Consider the following 22,601-nt stretch of genomic DNA (forward strand, 5'->3'; position numbering starts at 1 on the left):
ACGTTTGCCCATACTTTTAACGATCTATGTTTGTTCACACTACCACGATCTACGTTTGTCCACACTTCCATGATCTACGTATGTCCAAACATCCACGATCTATGTTTGTCCAAACTTTCACGATCTACATTTGTCCACACTTCCACGATCTACGTTTGTCCAAACTTCCACGATCTACGTTTGTCCAAACTTCCACGATCTACGTTTGTCCAAACTTCCACGATCTACATTTGTCCACACTTCCACGATCTACGTTTGTCTACTTTTCAACAATGCACGTTTGCCCACATTTCAATGATCCACGTTTGCCCACACTTTAACGATCTTCGTTTGTCTACACTTCCACGATCTACGTTTGTCCACACTTTAACGATCTTTGTTTGTCCACACTTCCACGATCTACGTTTGTCCATACTTCCACGATCAACGTTTGTCCACATTTCCACGATCTACGTTTGTCCATACTTCCACGATCTACGTTTGTCCACACTTCCACGATCTACGTTTGTCCACACTTCCAGGATCTACGTTTGTCCACAATTCCACGATCTACGTTTTTCCACACTTCCACGATCCACGTTTGCCCACACTTCCACGATCCACGTTTGCCCATACTTTTAACGATCTATGTTTGTTCACACTTCCACGATTAGCGTTTGTCCACACTTCCACGATCCACGTTTGCCCACAGTTTAACGATCTTCGTTTGTCTACACTTCCACGATCTACGTTTGTCCACACTGCCACGATCTACGTATGTCCACACTTCCACGATCTACGTATGTCCAAACTTCCACGATCTACGTTTGTCCAAACTTCCACGATCTACGTTTGTCCACACTTCCACGATCAATGTTTGTCCATATTTCCACGATCCACGTTTGCCCACACTTTAATGATCTTCGTTTGTCCACACTTCCACGATCTACGTTGGTCCATACTTCCACGATCTACGTTTGTCCACACTTCCACGATCTACGTATGTCCCAACTTCCACGATCTACGTATGTCCAAACTTCCACGATCTACGTTTGTCCACACTTCCACGAGCTACGTTTGTCCACACTTCCACGATCTACGTTTGTCCACACTTCCACGATCTTCGTTTGTCCAAACTTCCACGATCTACGTTTGTCCAAACTTCCACGATCTACGTTTGTCCAAACTTCCACGATCTACATTTGTCCAAACTTCCACGATCTACATTTGTCGACACTTCCACGATCTTTGTTTGTCCACACTTCCACGAGCTACGTTTGTCCACACTTCCACGATCTTCGTTTGTCTACACTTCCACGATCTACGTTTGTCCACACTGCCACGATCTACGTATGTCCACACTTCCACGATCTACGTATGTCCAAACTTCCACGATCTACGTTTGTCCAAACTTCCACGATCTACGTTTGTCCACACTTCCACGATCAATGTTTGTCCACATTTCCACGATCCACGTTTGCCCACACTTTAATGATCTTCGTTTGTCCACACTTCCACGATCTACGTTGGTCCATACTTCCACGATCTACGTTGGTCCATACTTCCACGATCTACGTATGTCCCAACTTCCACGATCTACGTTTGTCCACACTTCCACGAGCTACGTTTGTCCACACTTCCACGATCTACGTTTGTCCACACTTCCACGATCTACGTTTGTCCAAACTTCCACGATCTACGTTTGTCCAAACTTCCACGATCTACGTTTGTCCAAACTTCCACGATCTACATATGTCGACACTTCCACGATCTTTGTTTGTCCACACTTCCACGATCTACGTTTGTCCACACTTCCACGATCTACGTTTGTCCAAACTTCCACGATCTACGTTTGTCCAAACTTACACGATCTACGTTTGTCTACACTTCCACGATCAACGTTTGTCCAAATTTCAACGATCCACGTTTGCCCACACTTTAACAATCTTCGTTTGTCTACACTTCCACAATCTACGTTTGTCCACACTTCCACGATCTACGTATGTCCAAACTTCCACGATCTACGTTTGTCCACACTTCCACGATCTACGTTTGTCCACATTACCACGATCTACGTTTGTCCACACTTCCACAATCCACGTTTGCCCATACTTTTAACGATCTATGTTTGTTCACACTTCCACGATCTACGTTTGTCCATACTTCCACGATCTACGTTTGTCCACTCTTCCACGATCTACGTAAATCCAAACTTCCACGATCTACGTATGTCCAAACTTCCACGACCTACGTTTGTCCACACTTCCACGAGCTACGTTTGTCCAAATTTCAACGATCCACGTTTGCCCACACTTTAACAATCTTCGTTTGTCTACACTTCCACAATCTACGTTTGTCCACACTTCCACGATCTACGTATGTCCAAACTTCCACGATCTACGTTTGTCCACATTTCCACGATCTACGTTTGTCCACACTTCCACAATCCACGTTTGCCCATACTTTTAACGATCTACGTTTGTCCACACTTCCACGATCTACGTTTGTCCATACTTCCACGATCTACTTTGTCCACACTTCCACGATCTACGTATGTCCAAACTTCCACGATCTACGTATGTCCAAACTTCCACGACCTACGTTTGTCCACACTTCCTCGAGCTACGTTTGTCCACACTTCCACGATCTAAGTTTGTCCACACTTTAACAATCTTCATTTGTCTACACTTCCACAATCTACGTTTGTCCATACTTCCACGATCTACGTTTGTCTACACTTCCACAATCTACGTTTGTCCATACTTCCACGATCTACGTTTGTCCACACTTCCACGATCTACGTTTGTCCACATTTCCACGATCCACGTTTGCCCATACTTTTAACGATCTATGTTTGTTCACACTACCACGATCTACGTTTGTCCACACTTCCATGATCTACGTATGTCCAAACATCCACGATCTATGTTTGTCCAAACTTTCACGATCTACATTTGTCCACACTTCCACGATCTACGTTTGTCCAAACTTCCACGATCTACGTTTGTCCAAACTTCCACGATCTACGTTTGTCCAAACTTCCACGATCTACATTTGTCCACACTTCCACGATCTACGTTTGTCTACTTTTCAACAATGCACGTTTGCCCACATTTCAATGATCCACGTTTGCCCACACTTTAACGATCTTCGTTTGTCTACACTTCCACGATCTACGTTTGTCCACACTTTAACGATCTTTGTTTGTCCACACTTCCACGATCTACGTTTGTCCATACTTCCACGATCAACGTTTGTCCACATTTCCACGATCTACGTTTGTCCATACTTCCACGATCTACGTTTGTCCACACTTCCACGATCTACGTTTGTCCACACTTCCAGGATCTACGTTTGTCCACAATTCCACGATCTACGTTTTTCCACACTTCCACGATCCACGTTTGCCCACACTTCCACGATCCACGTTTGCCCATACTTTTAACGATCTATGTTTGTTCACACTTCCACGATTAGCGTTTGTCCACACTTCCACGATCCACGTTTGCCCACAGTTTAACGATCTTCGTTTGTCTACACTTCCACGATCTACGTTTGTCCACACTGCCACGATCTACGTATGTCCACACTTCCACGATCTACGTATGTCCAAACTTCCACGATCTACGTTTGTCCAAACTTCCACGATCTACGTTTGTCCACACTTCCACGATCAATGTTTGTCCACATTTCCACGATCCACGTTTGCCCACACTTTAATGATCTTCGTTTGTCCACACTTCCACGATCTACGTTGGTCCATACTTCCACGATCTACGTTTGTCCACACTTCCACGATCTACGTATGTCCCAACTTCCACGATCTACGTATGTCCAAACTTCCACGATCTACGTTTGTCCACACTTCCACGAGCTACGTTTGTCCACACTTCCACGATCTACGTTTGTCCACACTTCCACGATCTTCGTTTGTCCAAACTTCCACGATCTACGTTTGTCCAAACTTCCACGATCTACGTTTGTCCAAACTTCCACGATCTACATTTGTCCAAACTTCCACGATCTTTGTTTGTCCACACTTCCACGAGCTACGTTTGTCCACACTTCCACGATCTTCGTTTGTCTACACTTCCACGATCTACGTTTGTCCACACTGCCACGATCTACGTATGTCCACACTTCCACGATCTACGTATGTCCAAACTTCCACGATCTACGTTTGTCCAAACTTCCACGATCTACGTTTGTCCACACTTCCACGATCAATGTTTGTCCACATTTCCACGATCCACGTTTGCCCACACTTTAATGATCTTCGTTTGTCCACACTTCCACGATCTACGTTTGTCCAAACTTCCACGATCTACATTTGTCGACACTTCCACGATCTTTGTTTGTCCACACTTCCACGAGCTACGTTTGTCCACACTTCCACGATCTTCGTTTGTCTACACTTCCACGATCTACGTTTGTCCACACTGCCACGATCTACGTATGTCCACACTTCCACGATCTACGTATGTCCAAACTTCCACGATCTACGTTTGTCCAAACTTCCACGATCTACGTTTGTCCACACTTCCACGATCAATGTTTGTCCACATTTCCACGATCCACGTTTGCCCACACTTTAATGATCTTCGTTTGTCCACACTTCCACGATCTACGTTGGTCCATACTTCCACGATCTACGTTGGTCCATACTTCCACGATCTACGTATGTCCCAACTTCCACGATCTACGTATGTCCCAACTTCCACGATCCACGTTTGCCCATACTTTTAACGATCTATGTTTGTTCAACTTCCACGATCTACGTTTGTCCATACTTCCACGATCTACGTTTGTCCACACTTCCACGATCTACGTATGTCCAAACTTCCACGATCTACGTATGTCCAAACGTCCACGACCTACGTTTGTCCACACTTCCACGAGCTACGTTTGTCCAAATTTCAACGATCCACGTTTGCCCACACTTTAACAATCTTCGTTTGTCTACACTTCCACAATCTACGTTTGTCCACACTTCCACGATCTACGTATGTCCAAACTTCCACGATCTACGTTTGTCCATACTTCCACGATCTACGTTTGTCCACACTTCCACGATCTACGTTTGTCCACATTTCCACGATCTACGTTTGTCCACACTTCCACAATCCACGTTTGCCCATACTTTTAACGATCTACGTTTGTCCACACTTCCACGATCTACGTTTGTCCATACTTCCACGATCTACTTTGTCCACACTTCCACGATCTACGTATGTCCAAACTTCCACGATCTACGTATGTCCAAACTTCCACGACCTAAGTTTGTCCACACTTCCACGAGCTACGTTTGTCCACACTTCCACGATCTACGTTTGTCCACACTCTAACAATCTTCGTTTGTCTACACTTCCACAATCTACGTTTGTCCATACTTCCACGATCTACGTTTGTCTACACTTCCACAATCTACGTTTGTCCATACTTCCACGATCTACGTTTGTCCACACTTCCACGATCTATGTTTGTCCACATTTCCACGATCTACGTTTGTCCACACTTCCACGATCCACGTTTGCCCATACTTTTAACGATCTATGTTTGTTCACACTTCCACGATCTACGTTTGTCCACACTTCCATGATCTACGTATGTCCAAACTTCCACGATCTATGTTTGTCCAAACTTTCACGATCTACATTTGTCCACACTTCCACGATCTACGTTTGTCCAAACTTCCACGATCTACGTTTGTCCAAACTTCCACGATCTACGTTTGTCCAAACTTCCACGATCTACATTTGTCGACACTTCCACGATCTACATTTGTCCACACTTCCACGATCTATGTTTGTCCAAACTTTCACGATCTACATTTGTCCACACTTCCACGATCTACGTTTGTCCACACTTCCACGATCTACGTTTGTCCAAACTTCCACGATCTACGTTTGTCCAAACTTCCACGATCTACATTTGTCCAAACTTCCACGATCTACATTTGTCGACACTTCCACGATCTTTGTTTGTCCACACTTCCACGAGCTACGTTTGTCCACACTTCCACGATCTACGTTTGTCCACACTTCCACGATCTACGTTTGTCCAAACTTCCACGATCTACGTATGTCCAAACTTACACGATCTACGTTTAGCTACACTTCCACGATCAACGTTTGTCCAAATTTCAACGATCCACGTTTGCCCACACTTTAACAATCTTCGTTTGTCTACACTTCCACAATCTACGTTTGTCCACACTTCCACGATCTACGTATGTCCAAACTTCCACGATCTACGTTTGTCCATACTTCCACGATCTACGTTTGTCCACACTTCCACGATCTACGTTTGTCCACATTTCCACGATCTACGTTTGTCCACACTTCCACAATCCACGTTTGCCCATACTTTTAACGATCTACGTTTGTCCACACTTCCACGATCTACGTTTGTCCATACTTCCACGATCTACTTTGTCCACACTTCCACGATCTACGTATGTCCAAACTTCCACGATCTACGTATGTCCAAAATTCCACGACCTACGTTTGTCCACACTTCCACGAGCTACGTTTGTCCACACTTCCACGATCTACGTTTGTCCACACTTTAACAATCTTCGTTTGTCTACACTTCCACAATCTACGTTTGTCCATACTTCAACGATCTACGTTTGTCTACACTTCCACAATCTACGTTTGTCCATACTTCCACGATCTACGTTTGTCCACACTTCCACGATCTACGTTTGTCCACATTTCCACGATCTACGTTTGTCCACACTTCCACGATCCACGTTTGCCCATACTTTTAACGATCTATGTTTGTTCACACTTCCACGATCTACGTTTGTCCACACTTCCATGATCTACGTATGTCCAAACTTCCACGATCTATGTTTGTCCAAACTTTCACGATCTACATTTGTCCACACTTCCACGATCTACGTTTGTCCAAACTTCCACGATCTACGTTTGTCCAAACTTCCACGATCTACGTTTGTCCAAACTTCCACGATCTACATTTGTCGACACTTCCACGATCTACATTTGTCCACACTTCCACGATCTATGTTTGTCCAAACTTTCACGATCTACATTTGTCCACACTTCCACGATCTACGTTTGTCCACACTTCCACGATCTACGTTTGTCCAAACTTCCACGATCTACGTTTGTCCAAACTTCCACGATCTACATTTGTCCAAACTTCCACGATCTACATTTGTCGACACTTCCACGATCTTTGTTTGTCCAAACTTCCACGATCTATGTTTGTCCAAACTTTCACGATCTACATTTGTCCACACTTCCACGATCTACGTTTTTCCAAACTTCCACGATCTACGTTTGTCCAAACTTCCACGATCTACATTTGTCGACACTTCCACGATCTACATTTGTCCACACTTCCACGATCTACGTATGTCCAAACTTTCACGATCTACGTTTGTCTACACTTCCACGATCAACGTTTGTCCACATTTCAACAATGCACGTTTGCCCACATTTCAATGATCCACGTTTGCCCACACTTTAACGATCTACGTTTGTCCACACTTCCACGATCTTTGTATGTCCAAACTTCCACTATCTACGTATGTCCAAACTTCCACGATCCACGTTTGCCCAAACTTCCACGATCCACGTTTGCCCACACTTTAACGATCTTTGTTTGTCCATACTTCCACGATCAACGTTTGTCCACATTTCCACGATCTACGTTTGTCCATACTTCCACGATCTACGTTTGTCCACACTTCCACGATCTACGTTTGTCCACAATTCCACGATCTACGTTTTTCCACACTTCCACGATCCACGTTTGCCCACACTTCCACGATCCACGTTTGCCCATACTTTTAACGATCTATGTTTGTTCACACTTCCACGATTAGCGTTTGTCCACACTTCCACGATCCACGTTTGCCCACAGTTTAACGATCTTCGTTTGTCTACACTTCCACGATCTACGTTTGTCCACACTGCCACGATCTACGTATGTCCACACTTCCACGATCTACGTATGTCCAAACTTCCACGATCTACGTTTGTCCAAACTTCCACGATCTACGTTTGTCCACACTTCCACGATCAATGTTTGTCCACATTTCCACGATCCACGTTTGCCCACACTTTAATGATCTTCGTTTGTCCACACTTCCACGATCTACGTTGGTCCATACTTCCACGATCTACGTTTGTCCACACTTCCACGATCTACGTATGTCCCAACTTCCACGATCTACGTATGTCCAAACTTCCACGATCTACGTTTGTCCACACTTCCACGATCTACGTATGTCCCAACTTCCACGATCTACGTATGTCCAAACTTCCACGATCAACGTTTGTCCAAATTTCAACGATCCACGTTTGCCCACACTTTAACAATCTTCGTTTGTCTACACTTCCACAATCTACGTTTGTCCACACTTCCACGATCTACGTATGTCCAAACTTCCACGATCTACGTTTGTCCATACTTCCACGATCTACGTTTGTCCACACTTCCACGATCTACGTTTGTCCACATTTCCACGATCTACGTTTGTCCACACTTCCACAATCCACGTTTGCCCATACTTTTAACGATCTACGTTTGTCCACACTTCCACGATCTACGTTTGTCCATACTTCCACGATCTACTTTGTCCACACTTCCACGATCTACGTATGTCCAAACTTCCACGATCTACGTATGTCCAAAATTCCACGACCTACGTTTGTCCACACTTCCACGAGCTACGTTTGTCCACACTTCCACGATCTACGTTTGTCCACACTTTAACAATCTTCGTTTGTCTACACTTCCACAATCTACGTTTGTCCATACTTCAACGATCTACGTTTGTCTACACTTCCACAATCTACGTTTGTCCATACTTCCACGATCTACGTTTGTCCACACTTCCACGATCTACGTTTGTCCACATTTCCACGATCTACGTTTGTCCACACTTCCACGATCCACGTTTGCCCATACTTTTAACGATCTATGTTTGTTCACACTTCCACGATCTACGTTTGTCCACACTTCCATGATCTACGTATGTCCAAACTTCCACGATCTATGTTTGTCCAAACTTTCACGATCTACATTTGTCCACACTTCCACGATCTACGTTTGTCCAAACTTCCACGATCTACGTTTGTCCAAACTTCCACGATCTACGTTTGTCCAAACTTCCACGATCTACATTTGTCGACACTTCCACGATCTACATTTGTCCACACTTCCACGATCTATGTTTGTCCAAACTTTCACGATCTACATTTGTCCACACTTCCACGATCTACGTTTGTCCACACTTCCACGATCTACGTTTGTCCAAACTTCCACGATCTACGTTTGTCCAAACTTCCACGATCTACATTTGTCCAAACTTCCACGATCTACATTTGTCGACACTTCCACGATCTTTGTTTGTCCAAACTTCCACGATCTATGTTTGTCCAAACTTTCACGATCTACATTTGTCCACACTTCCACGATCTACGTTTTTCCAAACTTCCACGATCTACGTTTGTCCAAACTTCCACGATCTACATTTGTCGACACTTCCACGATCTACATTTGTCCACACTTCCACGATCTACGTATGTCCAAACTTTCACGATCTACGTTTGTCTACACTTCCACGATCAACGTTTGTCCACATTTCAACAATGCACGTTTGCCCACATTTCAATGATCCACGTTTGCCCACACTTTAACGATCTACGTTTGTCCACACTTCCACGATCTTTGTATGTCCAAACTTCCACTATCTACGTATGTCCAAACTTCCACGATCCACGTTTGCCCAAACTTCCACGATCCACGTTTGCCCACACTTTAACGATCTTTGTTTGTCCATACTTCCACGATCAACGTTTGTCCACATTTCCACGATCTACGTTTGTCCATACTTCCACGATCTACGTTTGTCCACACTTCCACGATCTACGTTTGTCCACAATTCCACGATCTACGTTTTTCCACACTTCCACGATCCACGTTTGCCCACACTTCCACGATCCACGTTTGCCCATACTTTTAACGATCTATGTTTGTTCACACTTCCACGATTAGCGTTTGTCCACACTTCCACGATCCACGTTTGCCCACAGTTTAACGATCTTCGTTTGTCTACACTTCCACGATCTACGTTTGTCCACACTGCCACGATCTACGTATGTCCACACTTCCACGATCTACGTATGTCCAAACTTCCACGATCTACGTTTGTCCAAACTTCCACGATCTACGTTTGTCCACACTTCCACGATCAATGTTTGTCCACATTTCCACGATCCACGTTTGCCCACACTTTAATGATCTTCGTTTGTCCACACTTCCACGATCTACGTTGGTCCATACTTCCACGATCTACGTTTGTCCACACTTCCACGATCTACGTATGTCCCAACTTCCACGATCTACGTATGTCCAAACTTCCACGATCTACGTTTGTCCACACTTCCACGAGCTACGTTTGTCCACACTTCCACGATCTACGTTTGTCCACACTTCCACGATCTTCGTTTGTCCAAACTTCCACGATCTACGTTTGTCCAAACTTCCACGATCTACGTTTGTCCAAACTTCCACGATCTACATTTGTCCAAACTTCCACGATCTACATTTGTCGACACTTCCACGATCTTTGTTTGTCCACACTTCCACGAGCTACGTTTGTCCACACTTCCACGATCTTCGTTTGTCTACACTTCCACGATCTACGTTTGTCCACACTGCCACGATCTACGTATGTCCACACTTCCACGATCTACGTATGTCCAAACTTCCACGATCTACGTTTGTCCAAACTTCCACGATCTACGTTTGTCCACACTTCCACGATCAATGTTTGTCCACATTTCCACGATCCACGTTTGCCCACACTTTAATGATCTTCGTTTGTCCACACTTCCACGATCTACGTTGGTCCATACTTCCACGATCTACGTTGGTCCATACTTCCACGATCTACGTATGTCCCAACTTCCACGATCTACGTATGTCCCAACTTCCACGATCCACGTTTGCCCATACTTTTAACGATCTATGTTTGTTCAACTTCCACGATCTACGTTTGTCCATACTTCCACGATCTACGTTTGTCCACACTTCCACGATCTACGTATGTCCAAACTTCCACGATCTACGTATGTCCAAACGTCCACGACCTACGTTTGTCCACACTTCCACGAGCTACGTTTGTCCAAATTTCAACGATCCACGTTTGCCCACACTTTAACAATCTTCGTTTGTCTACACTTCCACAATCTACGTTTGTCCACACTTCCACGATCTACGTATGTCCAAACTTCCACGATCTACGTTTGTCCATACTTCCACGATCTACGTTTGTCCACACTTCCACGATCTACGTTTGTCCACATTTCCACGATCTACGTTTGTCCACACTTCCACAATCCACGTTTGCCCATACTTTTAACGATCTACGTTTGTCCACACTTCCACGATCTACGTTTGTCCATACTTCCACGATCTACTTTGTCCACACTTCCACGATCTACGTATGTCCAAACTTCCACGATCTACGTATGTCCAAACTTCCACGACCTAAGTTTGTCCACACTTCCACGAGCTACGTTTGTCCACACTTCCACGATCTACGTTTGTCCACACTCTAACAATCTTCGTTTGTCTACACTTCCACAATCTACGTTTGTCCATACTTCCACGATCTACGTTTGTCTACACTTCCACAATCTACGTTTGTCCATACTTCCACGATCTACGTTTGTCCACACTTCCACGATCTATGTTTGTCCACATTTCCACGATCTACGTTTGTCCACACTTCCACGATCCACGTTTGCCCATACTTTTAACGATCTATGTTTGTTCACACTTCCACGATCTACGTTTGTCCACACTTCCATGATCTACGTATGTCCAAACTTCCACGATCTATGTTTGTCCAAACTTTCACGATCTACATTTGTCCACACTTCCACGATCTACGTTTGTCCAAACTTCCACGATCTACGTTTGTCCAAACTTCCACGATCTACGTTTGTCCAAACTTCCACGATCTACATTTGTCGACACTTCCACGATCTACATTTGTCCACACTTCCACGATCTATGTTTGTCCAAACTTTCACGATCTACATTTGTCCACACTTCCACGATCTACGTTTGTCCACACTTCCACGATCTACGTTTGTCCAAACTTCCACGATCTACGTTTGTCCAAACTTCCACGATCTACATTTGTCCAAACTTCCACGATCTACATTTGTCGACACTTCCACGATCTTTGTTTGTCCACACTTCCACGAGCTACGTTTGTCCACACTTCCACGATCTACGTTTGTCCACACTTCCACGATCTACGTTTGTCCAAACTTCCACGATCTACGTATGTCCAAACTTACACGATCTACGTTTAGCTACACTTCCACGATCAACGTTTGTCCAAATTTCAACGATCCACGTTTGCCCACACTTTAACAATCTTCGTTTGTCTACACTTCCACAATCTACGTTTGTCCACACTTCCACGATCTACGTATGTCCAAACTTCCACGATCTACGTTTGTCCATACTTCCACGATCTACGTTTGTCCACACTTCCACGATCTACGTTTGTCCACATTTCCACGATCTACGTTTGTCCACACTTCCACGATCCACGTTTGCCCATACTTTTAACGATCTATGTTTGTTCACACTTCCACGATCTACGTTTGTCCACACTTCCATGATCTACGTATGTCCAAACTTCCACGATCTATGTTTGTCCAAACTTTCACGATCTACATTTGTCCACACTTCCACGATCTACGTTTGTCCAAACTTCCACGATCTACGTTTGTCCAAACTTGCACGATCTACGTTTGTCCAAACTTCCACGATCTACATTTGTCGACACTTCCACGATCTACATTTGTCCACACTTCCACGATCTATGTTTGTCCAAACTTTCACGATCTACATTTGTCCACACTTCCACGATCTACGTTTGTCCACACTTCCACGATCTACGTTTGTCCAAACTTCCACGATCTACGTTTGTCCAAACTTCCACGATCTACATTTGTCCAAACTTCCACGATCTACATTTGTCGACACTTCCACGATCTTTGTTTGTCCAAACTTCCACGATCTATGTTTGTCCAAACTTTCACGATCTACATTTGTCCACACTTCCACGATCTACGTTTTTCCAAACTTCCACGATCTACGTTTGTCCAAACTTCCACGATCTACATTTGTCGACACTTCCACGATCTACATTTGTCCACACTTCCACGATCTACGTATGTCCAAACTTTCACGATCTACGTTTGTCTACACTTCCACGATCAACGTTTGTCCACATTTCAACAATGCACGTTTGCCCACATTTCAATGATCCACGTTTGCCCACACTTTAACGATCTTCGTTTGTCTACACTTCCACGATCTACGTTTGTCCACACTTCCACGATCTTTGTATGTCCAAACTTCCACTATCTACGTATGTCCAAACTTCCACGATCCACGTTTGCCCAAACTTCCACGATCCACGTTTGCCCACACTTTAACGATCTTTGTTTGTCCACACTTCCACGATCTACGTATGTCCAAACTTCCACGATCCACGTTTGCCCACACTTTAACGATCTTTGTTTGTCCATACTTCCACGATCAACGTTTGTCCACATTTCCACGATCTACGTTTGTCCATACTTCCACGATCTACGTTTGTCCACACTTCCACGATCTACGTTTGTCCACAATTCCACGATCTACGTTTGTCCACACTTCCACGATCCACGTTTGCCCACACTTCCACGATGCACGTTCGCCCATACTTTTAACGATCTATGTTTGTTCACACTTCCACGATTAGTGTTTGTCCACACTTCCACGATCCACGTTTGCCCACAGTTTAACGATCTTCGTTTGTCTACACTTCCACGATCTACGTTTGTCCACACTGCCACGATCTACGTATGTCCACACTTCCACGATCTACGTATGTCCAAACTTCCACGATCTACGTATGTCCAAACTTCCACGATCCACGTTTGCCCACACTTTAACTATCTTTGTTTGTCCACACTTCCACGATCTACGTTTGTCCATACTTCCACGATCAACGTTTGTCCATACTTCCACGATCTACGTTTGTCCACACTTCCACGATCTACGTTTGTCCATACTTCCGAGATCTACGTTTGTCCACTCTTTCACGATCTACGTTTGTCCACACTTCCACGATCCACGTTTGCCCATACTTTTAACGATCTGTGTTTGTTCACACTTCCACGATTAACGTTTGTCCACACTTACATGATCTGCACCGCACCATGGGAAATTCGTCATTTCATCAATTAGTGAACGATCCCAACTTAGTATCAAGAATTCAGGAATTCTTCGCATTTCGCATATCAAATCCGTAAAAAACGACTTCAAAGGTTATTTTTGTTTACAATATCTATTGAGGGCGACTTATTGCCCTCCTTAAATTTGAAAACTTTAACATGAATAGAAAATAGTTAAAATTTTAAGTTTAAGTTAGTAAAATAAGTACATCACTATAACAGTAATAAATTAAAAAAACAAGCAAAGAGAATAAACAAAAACAATTAAAATTATAATAATGGTTCGGAAATAAGATTTTAATATTTATTGGAAAGTATAATTTTTTTTATGGTGACCATCTTAGATAAGGAATTTTTTATTGAGTTGGGGATAAACGATGTTATATTGCTTAATTCTAGCATGGTATACTGAATTTAGCTGTGTTGTATTTCCTGTTTTACACCCTGTTATTTTTAATTAGTTATTACTTCTTGTGCTTGATATTAGATTTTGTGTGTGGAATAAGTCATGCGCTCCGTCAATATTTTTGTTATTGTATGTTGTTAATTGAAATATGTTCAGAAGTCTGATTCCTTCCATTGATGAAACGATTTTATATTATATATGAACCACTTTTAAAGGCGCAGTCAGCCAAAAATTATTTTATTTATTTGACTTTTAGGTGGTACTTTGAATAGAATTGCATGGCAAATATTGGGCTAATTGAGGTGAAAAATTTTTTTACGCTTAACTTTGGAAGTGTTTTAAATCCCTTGGAACCAGTTTTTACGTGTATTTTAATATTACGTAATCACAATTTTTACTTGTTAAATTTGAATGTTTTTTTATGAAATGTAGCTTGTTTGTAAAAGTGCATTAAAGAGATGACGATACATTTAAACATATGTATTTAAAGTACCTGATCTCGCACTATAAACTAACGGTTAAGAAGTTTAACTCACGTCACGTTTGGAATATTTGATAAAATATACGAAAATTGCGTTTTCCATTTATGATCACGAAGAGAAACTTTGTTCCTCGAAATATATTCAAAAAGATTTTCATCTTCCTATTTAAAAAACGAAACAAATTATTTTGAAACAATTGTCAAGTCATATAATAATTTTAATAAAAGTTTTGCCCTGAAGCCGTCAAACACAGAACAAGAACAATGATATATATATATATATATATATATATATATATATATACCAATATACAGGGTGATTCAGAGATGTTTGCGTTCCTTGTAACAGTAGATTCCTCGCTAAACTTGGAGTCGAAATTTCCTGATCGGTTTTGGTCTAAACCTACCGTTACAGAGTTACAAGGCCTTAAACTCCGGGCCCATTTGGGCCCCAATACCCTCTTCAGACGGTGTGTAAAAATCTTGGTCTAGTAAGACATAGTTTGTCTAATACTCTTGTTACTTTCCAAAAAAAAAATATTGTAATGCGATTTTAGTATAACGAAATTAAGGTTTACTGAAGAAACTTAACGATATCTAACAATACCTCTCACTACCTTTCTCAAACAAGCTTTGGTTTTAACGTGTCGTCTGAAGAGGGTATTAAAAAAGAGGTAAAGATAACCAAAGAAAAGTTTAAAATGAGACATCATCGGTGATTGTCAAATTATGAAGTTCTTACAAATTCACATTTTGCCTCCAAGCTTTTTCACCCTCTTCAGACGAAGCATAAAAAGTACTTCAATACGTCAGAGTTAAGATCGAGATGCTATTTGTGAGGATGAAATTAAGAGGTCGAATGTATAAGCTTTACTTTCAAACCAAACGATAATTTTGGAAATTTCTTTATTTCGGTGTAACAAAAGATTTAAATTGAAAAAGGTTTTACGTCACATTAAGGAAGTTGCTCAAAATGAGCACCATTGGCGTTTAGTACTGTCATTTTAGCCCAAAAATAGACGGAACCCGTAAAAAATTGAAAAAAAGCTGAAAATTTTAGTTCTTATAGATTTTTAGACGCTCTTTAACGTGGGGTGGTCTCCCACACTCTCCCATTGGTGGAATTTCCGCCATATTGGAAAATGACAGACAAAATCTAGAAACGTTTAATAACTCTGGTTCTATCTACCCGATTCACACGTAATTAGGCTTCAGTTGTAGATCACCTTCAAACACACAATTAATCTCTTAAGATATTTTGCCCTACAAATAACCAGAAGTTCACAATCTGACCCTGAAGATAAGCCTCGTATAAAAAATGGTGATTTAAAGCATTTTAGGTAGTGGTGTGCGAACCCCACTTTTGGGGTATCGAACCGGTTACCGAATAGCAAAAAATTTTCCTTATCAAATACCGAATCGAATAGATTATTCCAAATCGAATACCGAATAGTTAGGCCTTGGTAATTTTTTTACTAACCGATTAATCCCAAATAGTTAAGCCCAGTATTCGCGAATAATTAACCCTAATACTCGCGAATACTAGGCTTAAATATTCGCGATTAATCGGGTAGTAACCCTAATATTCGCGAATAGTTAATACAAAGCGAGGAGAAAACCATTTAGAAGCTCCTCAATTTCAAAATACCTCTCCTCATTGGTGGCCAAGTATTTCGTAAAATTTTCCTAGTAACTTGCTGGTAGTTTTTGATGGGAGATAAATAAAATTGGGATGTTTTTTAAATAAGGTGGGTCTCTCTCTAGTGCCAAGGACCTAAATTTATGGTAGTCGAACTTTAACCGAATAGTCAGTTCGGTATTCGATACTCGTTTCGAATGGTGAAAATAGGCTTATCGAATACCTGATCGAAGTATTCGGTTCTGTATTCAATTGAAACGGTTAACCGCACACCTCTAATTTTATGGTTTCTATTTTTAGAATACATTTCCAAAACAAAGCATTTAGTTCCCATTACTGGCAAATTTTGTTTCTTTTATGACCAGAGCTATAATCAGGAGTACATAAAAACACCCCTTCCGGGGTGGGGGGTTATTATGAACTCCTGCTATAATGTATAGTACGGGAGAGGGTAAAACAGCCTTTGTACCATCATAAAACTAAATGTTTTAATATAAACCATTGTTCGCCCACTTCGCCGACACTTGTCAATACTTCTAAAGTTGAGTTAAAGCGTCTGAAACAAAGTTGACATAACCAGTGAAGACTATAGAATTGAGCTCCTAGAGTTAAGGAAAGCGGTCAGTCGCCTCTGAGTTTTTGACCACAAGTTCAAAATTTGAATTAGCTTCTCTTCCACTATCAAGTGCGGCAGCAAAGCAGCATTCATATAGAGTCTATGACCAAGTTAAACGTGGCTTGGAAGCAGCCTATATGATAGAGAATGGGGTTGGAGGCAGGTAAGATCTGAACTCAAACCAATCGTTACCACTCTACAACCTGCTCCAGATGAGCTTCTGCAGATGATCTCTTGTAAATGCAAGGAAGTCTGTTCTTCAATTTGTGGACACTGCAAGGAAGTATCTTGTTCAAATGAACATAGAGATTTTGAGGCTAAACCTCAAGAAGATGACTATGATTAATCTTAAGCTTAACCAATATTGATAAATATACTGATTTGATATACTAATATAAAATAAAACAGTAATAAAATATTTCAGGTTTAAAACCTTGTTTGCAATTATTTCGCTTGAAACCGTTCCGCAATACCTAATAATTAGATTTCCCTTACCTAACGGGCTGGATTATGAACTTCCGGTTAGTTGTAGGACAACATATCTTATGAGATGAATTATGTGTTTGAAGGAAATCTACAATTGAAGTGTAATTACGTGTGAATCGGGTAAGTAGTAGAGTTATTAAAGGTTTTCTAGATTTTGTCCGCCATTTTCCAATATGGTGGAATTTCCACCATTGGGAGAGTGTGTGGGAGATCACACCACGTTAAAAACCTATTTTTCCAGTTCAAGTTGATGCATGCCTGAGCCCGACGTTTAATAGACCCTTCCACACTGTTTAACATTTCCGCATATATATATGTATATGTATATATATATATATATGTATATATATATATGTATATATATATATATGTATATATATATATATATATATATATATATATATATATATATATATATATACCGGTGGAAGCATTCGCCGGCGTCCAGTCAAGATGCTGCTCCGAAATGAATGAATGAATGTTTATTGACTTTCTCAAAGATATCCCTTTTGGATCAGGGAGGAGCAAAAGAATTTGCTCACAAGTTATAAGAATTAGTACAACAAAAAATTTTACACAATGAAACCAGTAAAAAATAAAAATATAATGAAAATATTAAAAAAATTTTAAGGAAAGAAAATTGTTCAAATGCGATTAGGGTTGGAACCTTAGAGAAAACCATTGATGTAGAACTCTCTTCGACACTGCCACCGCCGCGAAGTTGATTTCGTCACCGAAACCAAGATAAACGGGCAGGGGATCGATCCCTCCCCAAGAAGGTTCGAAGCCCTCTCTAATTCCAGCAAAGGCTGGGCAATGGAGAAGAACATGCCGAATATCCTCTGCTACTTCTCCGCAATTTAGGCACATGGGATCCTCACCGAAAATCTCCGCACGTCTAGACGCAGTGGGGAGCGCCCCTGATCTGGCTAAGAATAGCAGGTCGCTGGCCTTACCATTACAGTAGAAAGCCTCAACCTCGGGTTTATTCTTCATGCGATATAGTGTGAGACTAGGGTGTCGGGCTACTTCCAGTGACCATTTTCTACGCGAAACCGACTGTACCGACTCGTCCACTAGGGCATACCACTCCCTGACGTTAACAGCGCCAGCTCGTACCGTCGCACTACCATACTCCCTATCAAGAAAACTTAGGCGAGTAACCCACTTTGTTCTATGCCCCATAGCACGAAGGTAGAGGTAGACTTTCTTAACCATACGCTGGTCCGACATAAAGAGCAAACGTCCGAGGTACCGTAACTTGCTTTTTGCTTCCCTGGCCACGAAAGAAGACCAGTCCATCTCTCCAGTTACGGCAGCCGTCGCAGAGATGAAATTTCCACCCACTGCCGCCTTACCAGCCGCGTTTTGGGTCCTTTCGCAGGTCTTAATTGTATGTTCCTTGAGACAGAGGACCTCATTGGCATACGTTAGAGCCGGTACAGCTACTCCCTTCCAAAGCGTTCTAATGACTCGGTACTTATTATAGGAATGGCAACCCTTATGCTTGACCGCGCCCAACAATCTGTTTGCTTTACCACACAACTTCTTTTCATACGCAGCGAGATAAGCGGTGTCTGATAGAAATGAAATGCCCAAGTATTCTACCATCTCTGAGACGAGGATTTCATGGTCCTGCAGAGTTAATGAGGCATCCTTGGCAGGCAATTGGGTGTCTAATCTTAGCACTTTGCATTTGGAGGGACTAAACTGCAGCCCATATTCCGAGGCGTAATGCCCGCAGATATCCAATATGCCCTGCAGGTCCGTCAGGGTCTCCGCAAACACTCCAATATCATCAGCGAAAAACATTGCTGGCAGGGAGAAATCAATATGGCTGTACGATGGGTGCGTCAGGCGGAAGCCCCTGTTCGATGTTCGCAAGTTGCGGTCGAGCGGTTCAAGATATAGTGCAAATACATATGGCGATAGAGGACAGCCCTGCTTCAGACCCACCGTACTTGGCAGGAAGTCAGTTGACACATCGCCGTAACAATAGCGATAGAGGGTGCGTGAGTAGAGGCAGTGCAGATGATGTACGAACGCACTAGGAAGCCCTAGATCCTGAAGGGTTTGCCAGAGCTTATCTCGGCATACACTATCATACGCCTTTCGTAAGTCCAGAAACGCGACGTATAGGTTTCTGTTTTCAAGTCTGGCCATCTCTATCAATTGGGTTAGTATGAAGAGGTTATCCGCACCTCGCCGGTCGCGCCTAAAGCCATTCTGTAACTCCCCAAGCATGCCCTGCGTCTCCACGAAGTTTTCCAAACGGGCCTTAAAAAGGACATGTATAGTTTAGCTACACATTGAGAGAGCGCTATGGGTCGAAACGATGCTAAATCTTCCGCATCTTTATCCCCTCCTTTAAATATCAGCCTTATTTCTGTAAGATACCACGAATCCGGTATGTCTTGAAGCAATAGAATGTTGTTGAAGAGATGCAAAGATGATGGCGAGCGTGAATACCGAGGGAGCGCAATAATTCGTTTAAAATGGTGTCTTCGCCCGCGGCCTTCCCAGAGGCCAGCATTGAAATCCTTGTATTCAATTCGTCTATGGATATGACGGATGTCAAGCCCGAGGGATCGCGCTGTGAGGCATCTGAGTCGGGTGGGTGCCACAGGGATGGAATGAGTAGATGGGCCGTGCTAAAGTTCTGTTGTTCGTCTCTGTGATACTCCTCCAAACGTCGTTTAATCGCCTGGGAGCTGTCGAGAACAGCCCCGTTCACTGCCTTGACCCTTGAGGGGTTTACTGATTGTCGGGCATCCTGAAACAATCTCCAGAACTTCTTTCCGGCGAGTTTACGGTCCGCTTGTATGTCCAGTTCAGTCTGTCTATCTAATTGCTCGATTTTGGTCGCGACCAACTGCTTAACGATAGCCTTTTTTTCAAGATACGTCTTCCACAATTCCATTGCCTGAGAGTCGGGTCTGGTACGTTTAGTCTTCGCCGCCCTGCGATACGCTTTATTAGCTTCCTTCCTGCTACGGATGGCCATTTTAACCTCTCTATCAAACCACCGCTTGTGAACTCGCTTTTTCGTATCGCCCGTGGTTTTTCCCAAGGTATTAGCTGCAGCGTCAACCAGCACGCGTGTAAAATCAGGGTATAATGCCACACTCTGAGATAGGATAGTATCCTCGACCCTTCGACTGTACTCCACCAACCGTTCTGGTTCACCTGAACGCCAACGAATCTGATTGCTATTTACAGGCAGTGACGCGGCTCTGGCACTTTGGGCTTTGAATGTGACCGTTATAGCATTATGATCGCTCCCTAGACTTAGTAATCCTTCTTCATCTATATCCATTCTTACGAGCAGCGACCACATTGCATCATTTACCAAGACGTAGTCGATAGTGGTGGCCAGACCCCTAGCCGACCAAGTAGAACGCCCAGTGCATATGTTGTTATCGAAGTTAGCATTTTGGAGACCATGTTGGACAACCCAGTCTGAAAGCAACTGACCTGTAGCATTTTCTCGCCCATCGAGACCTAGGATGTGCGCATTAAAATCACCAACGATAAGCATTGGCAGATTACTATCAGGGTTTATAACACTGATATCAGTAGAGAGGCAGTGGAAAATATTTTTGTTCCATTCAGGTTTTTCCTTCTCAGTAGCCATATATATCACAGAGACTAAGACAGGTGAGGGGCGGAGGTCGAGTTGAAGCCAAAGAGATTCAGCGCACTTTTTGATAAGGGTACACGAGATTTTGTCCATAACCATAGCCCCAATTCCACCACCTTTTTTCTCTGCACCTTGTCTATTATGACCCAACCAAGTAAAGCCAGGGCAAAGCTCAGGATATTCTTGATCGCGTAAAAATGTTTCCGCTACACACCAAACTACTGTATCCGACAAAGTCATTTGTGCATAAAGTTCTGACCAAAGTTCTCTCGTCCTACCACCCTGAATGTTAAGAAAAGCTACTTTTAAACATCTATTTACAGAATGTCCTCTCCCACGCCGTCGACGCTTTCGAGGGCGTATGGAGGTCGAGGATAGACTTCAAACTGAGGCTGAAGGTTCCCCTTGTGGGACCGAACCACCTTGCTCCTTTTTCTGGGTATTCTGGGCATTCTCCCTCCTCGAAATAGCCCTACGGCGACTGTACAATTCACTCGGGGTGAGATCAGGGCGCAGAAAAATCGTCCGACATCCCTCAGTTGTAGCTAAGACCTTTGAGTTTTTGAGGACCAGCTTTTTCATCTCCGGGACCCCAAAAGAAATTCTTTTAGGGCGGGGGACCCGACCCTCGCCATTGAATCTCTGACAGTGGACTACCTCTAGGGAACCTTCTTCCAAGCCTAGATTCTCTTCAAGCCACTTTCCGGCCGACGCAGGCTGTTCAAGTTCCACCAGGGTAGCCCCAAATCTATAATGTTATTCGCCTTTTCCTGTTTATGATTCAATTCGTGGACGACCCTCTTAACCACACTGGACATCAAACCTTGTTCCACCGGCAGTGTAGGCTCCTTTGCCTGCGCCTGAAGAGTTTCTTGTAACTTCTGGACGGCAGCGTTGGTTTTGGTCCATTCTTCTTGGGCCTGAGCGAAGCTCTCTTTAAGCTCATTTACAGATTGTAATTTAGCTTGAATTGAGTCGTCCATAGCGTCTAGACAGTATTGTTGTAGGTCAGACTTAATAGCCGACAGCTTCGATGATAGCTCCTCAGTGATCTCTTCTTTTAAATTTG

The 22,601-nt window shown here is 42.9% G+C and overlaps 1 protein-coding gene across 1 annotated transcript; it reads right to left on the reverse strand.

Moving 5' to 3' along the window:
* Positions 1–20,272: 20,272 nt before the first annotated feature.
* LOC149619064 (uncharacterized) lies at positions 20,273–21,772 on the reverse strand. The gene has a single exon (XM_089854551.1). The coding sequence runs from the start codon at positions 21,770–21,772 to the stop codon at positions 20,273–20,275; it is 1,500 nt and encodes a 499-aa protein (XP_089710677.1).
* Positions 21,773–22,601: the final 829 nt, after the last annotated feature.

Source organism: Phalangium opilio, unplaced genomic scaffold, assembly GCF_054372755.1.
Source record: "Phalangium opilio isolate 3A_F unplaced genomic scaffold, DU_Popi_V2 ptg000209l_1, whole genome shotgun sequence".
In the NCBI taxonomy this organism is placed as follows: Eukaryota; Metazoa; Arthropoda; class Arachnida; order Opiliones; family Phalangiidae; genus Phalangium; species Phalangium opilio.

Bases quoted from the DNA above. Each gene is read 5' to 3' on its own strand.
- LOC149619064 (XM_089854551.1), bottom strand. From the start codon at position 21,772: ATGACTTTGTCGGATACAGTAGTTTGGTGTGTAGCGGAAACATTTTTA.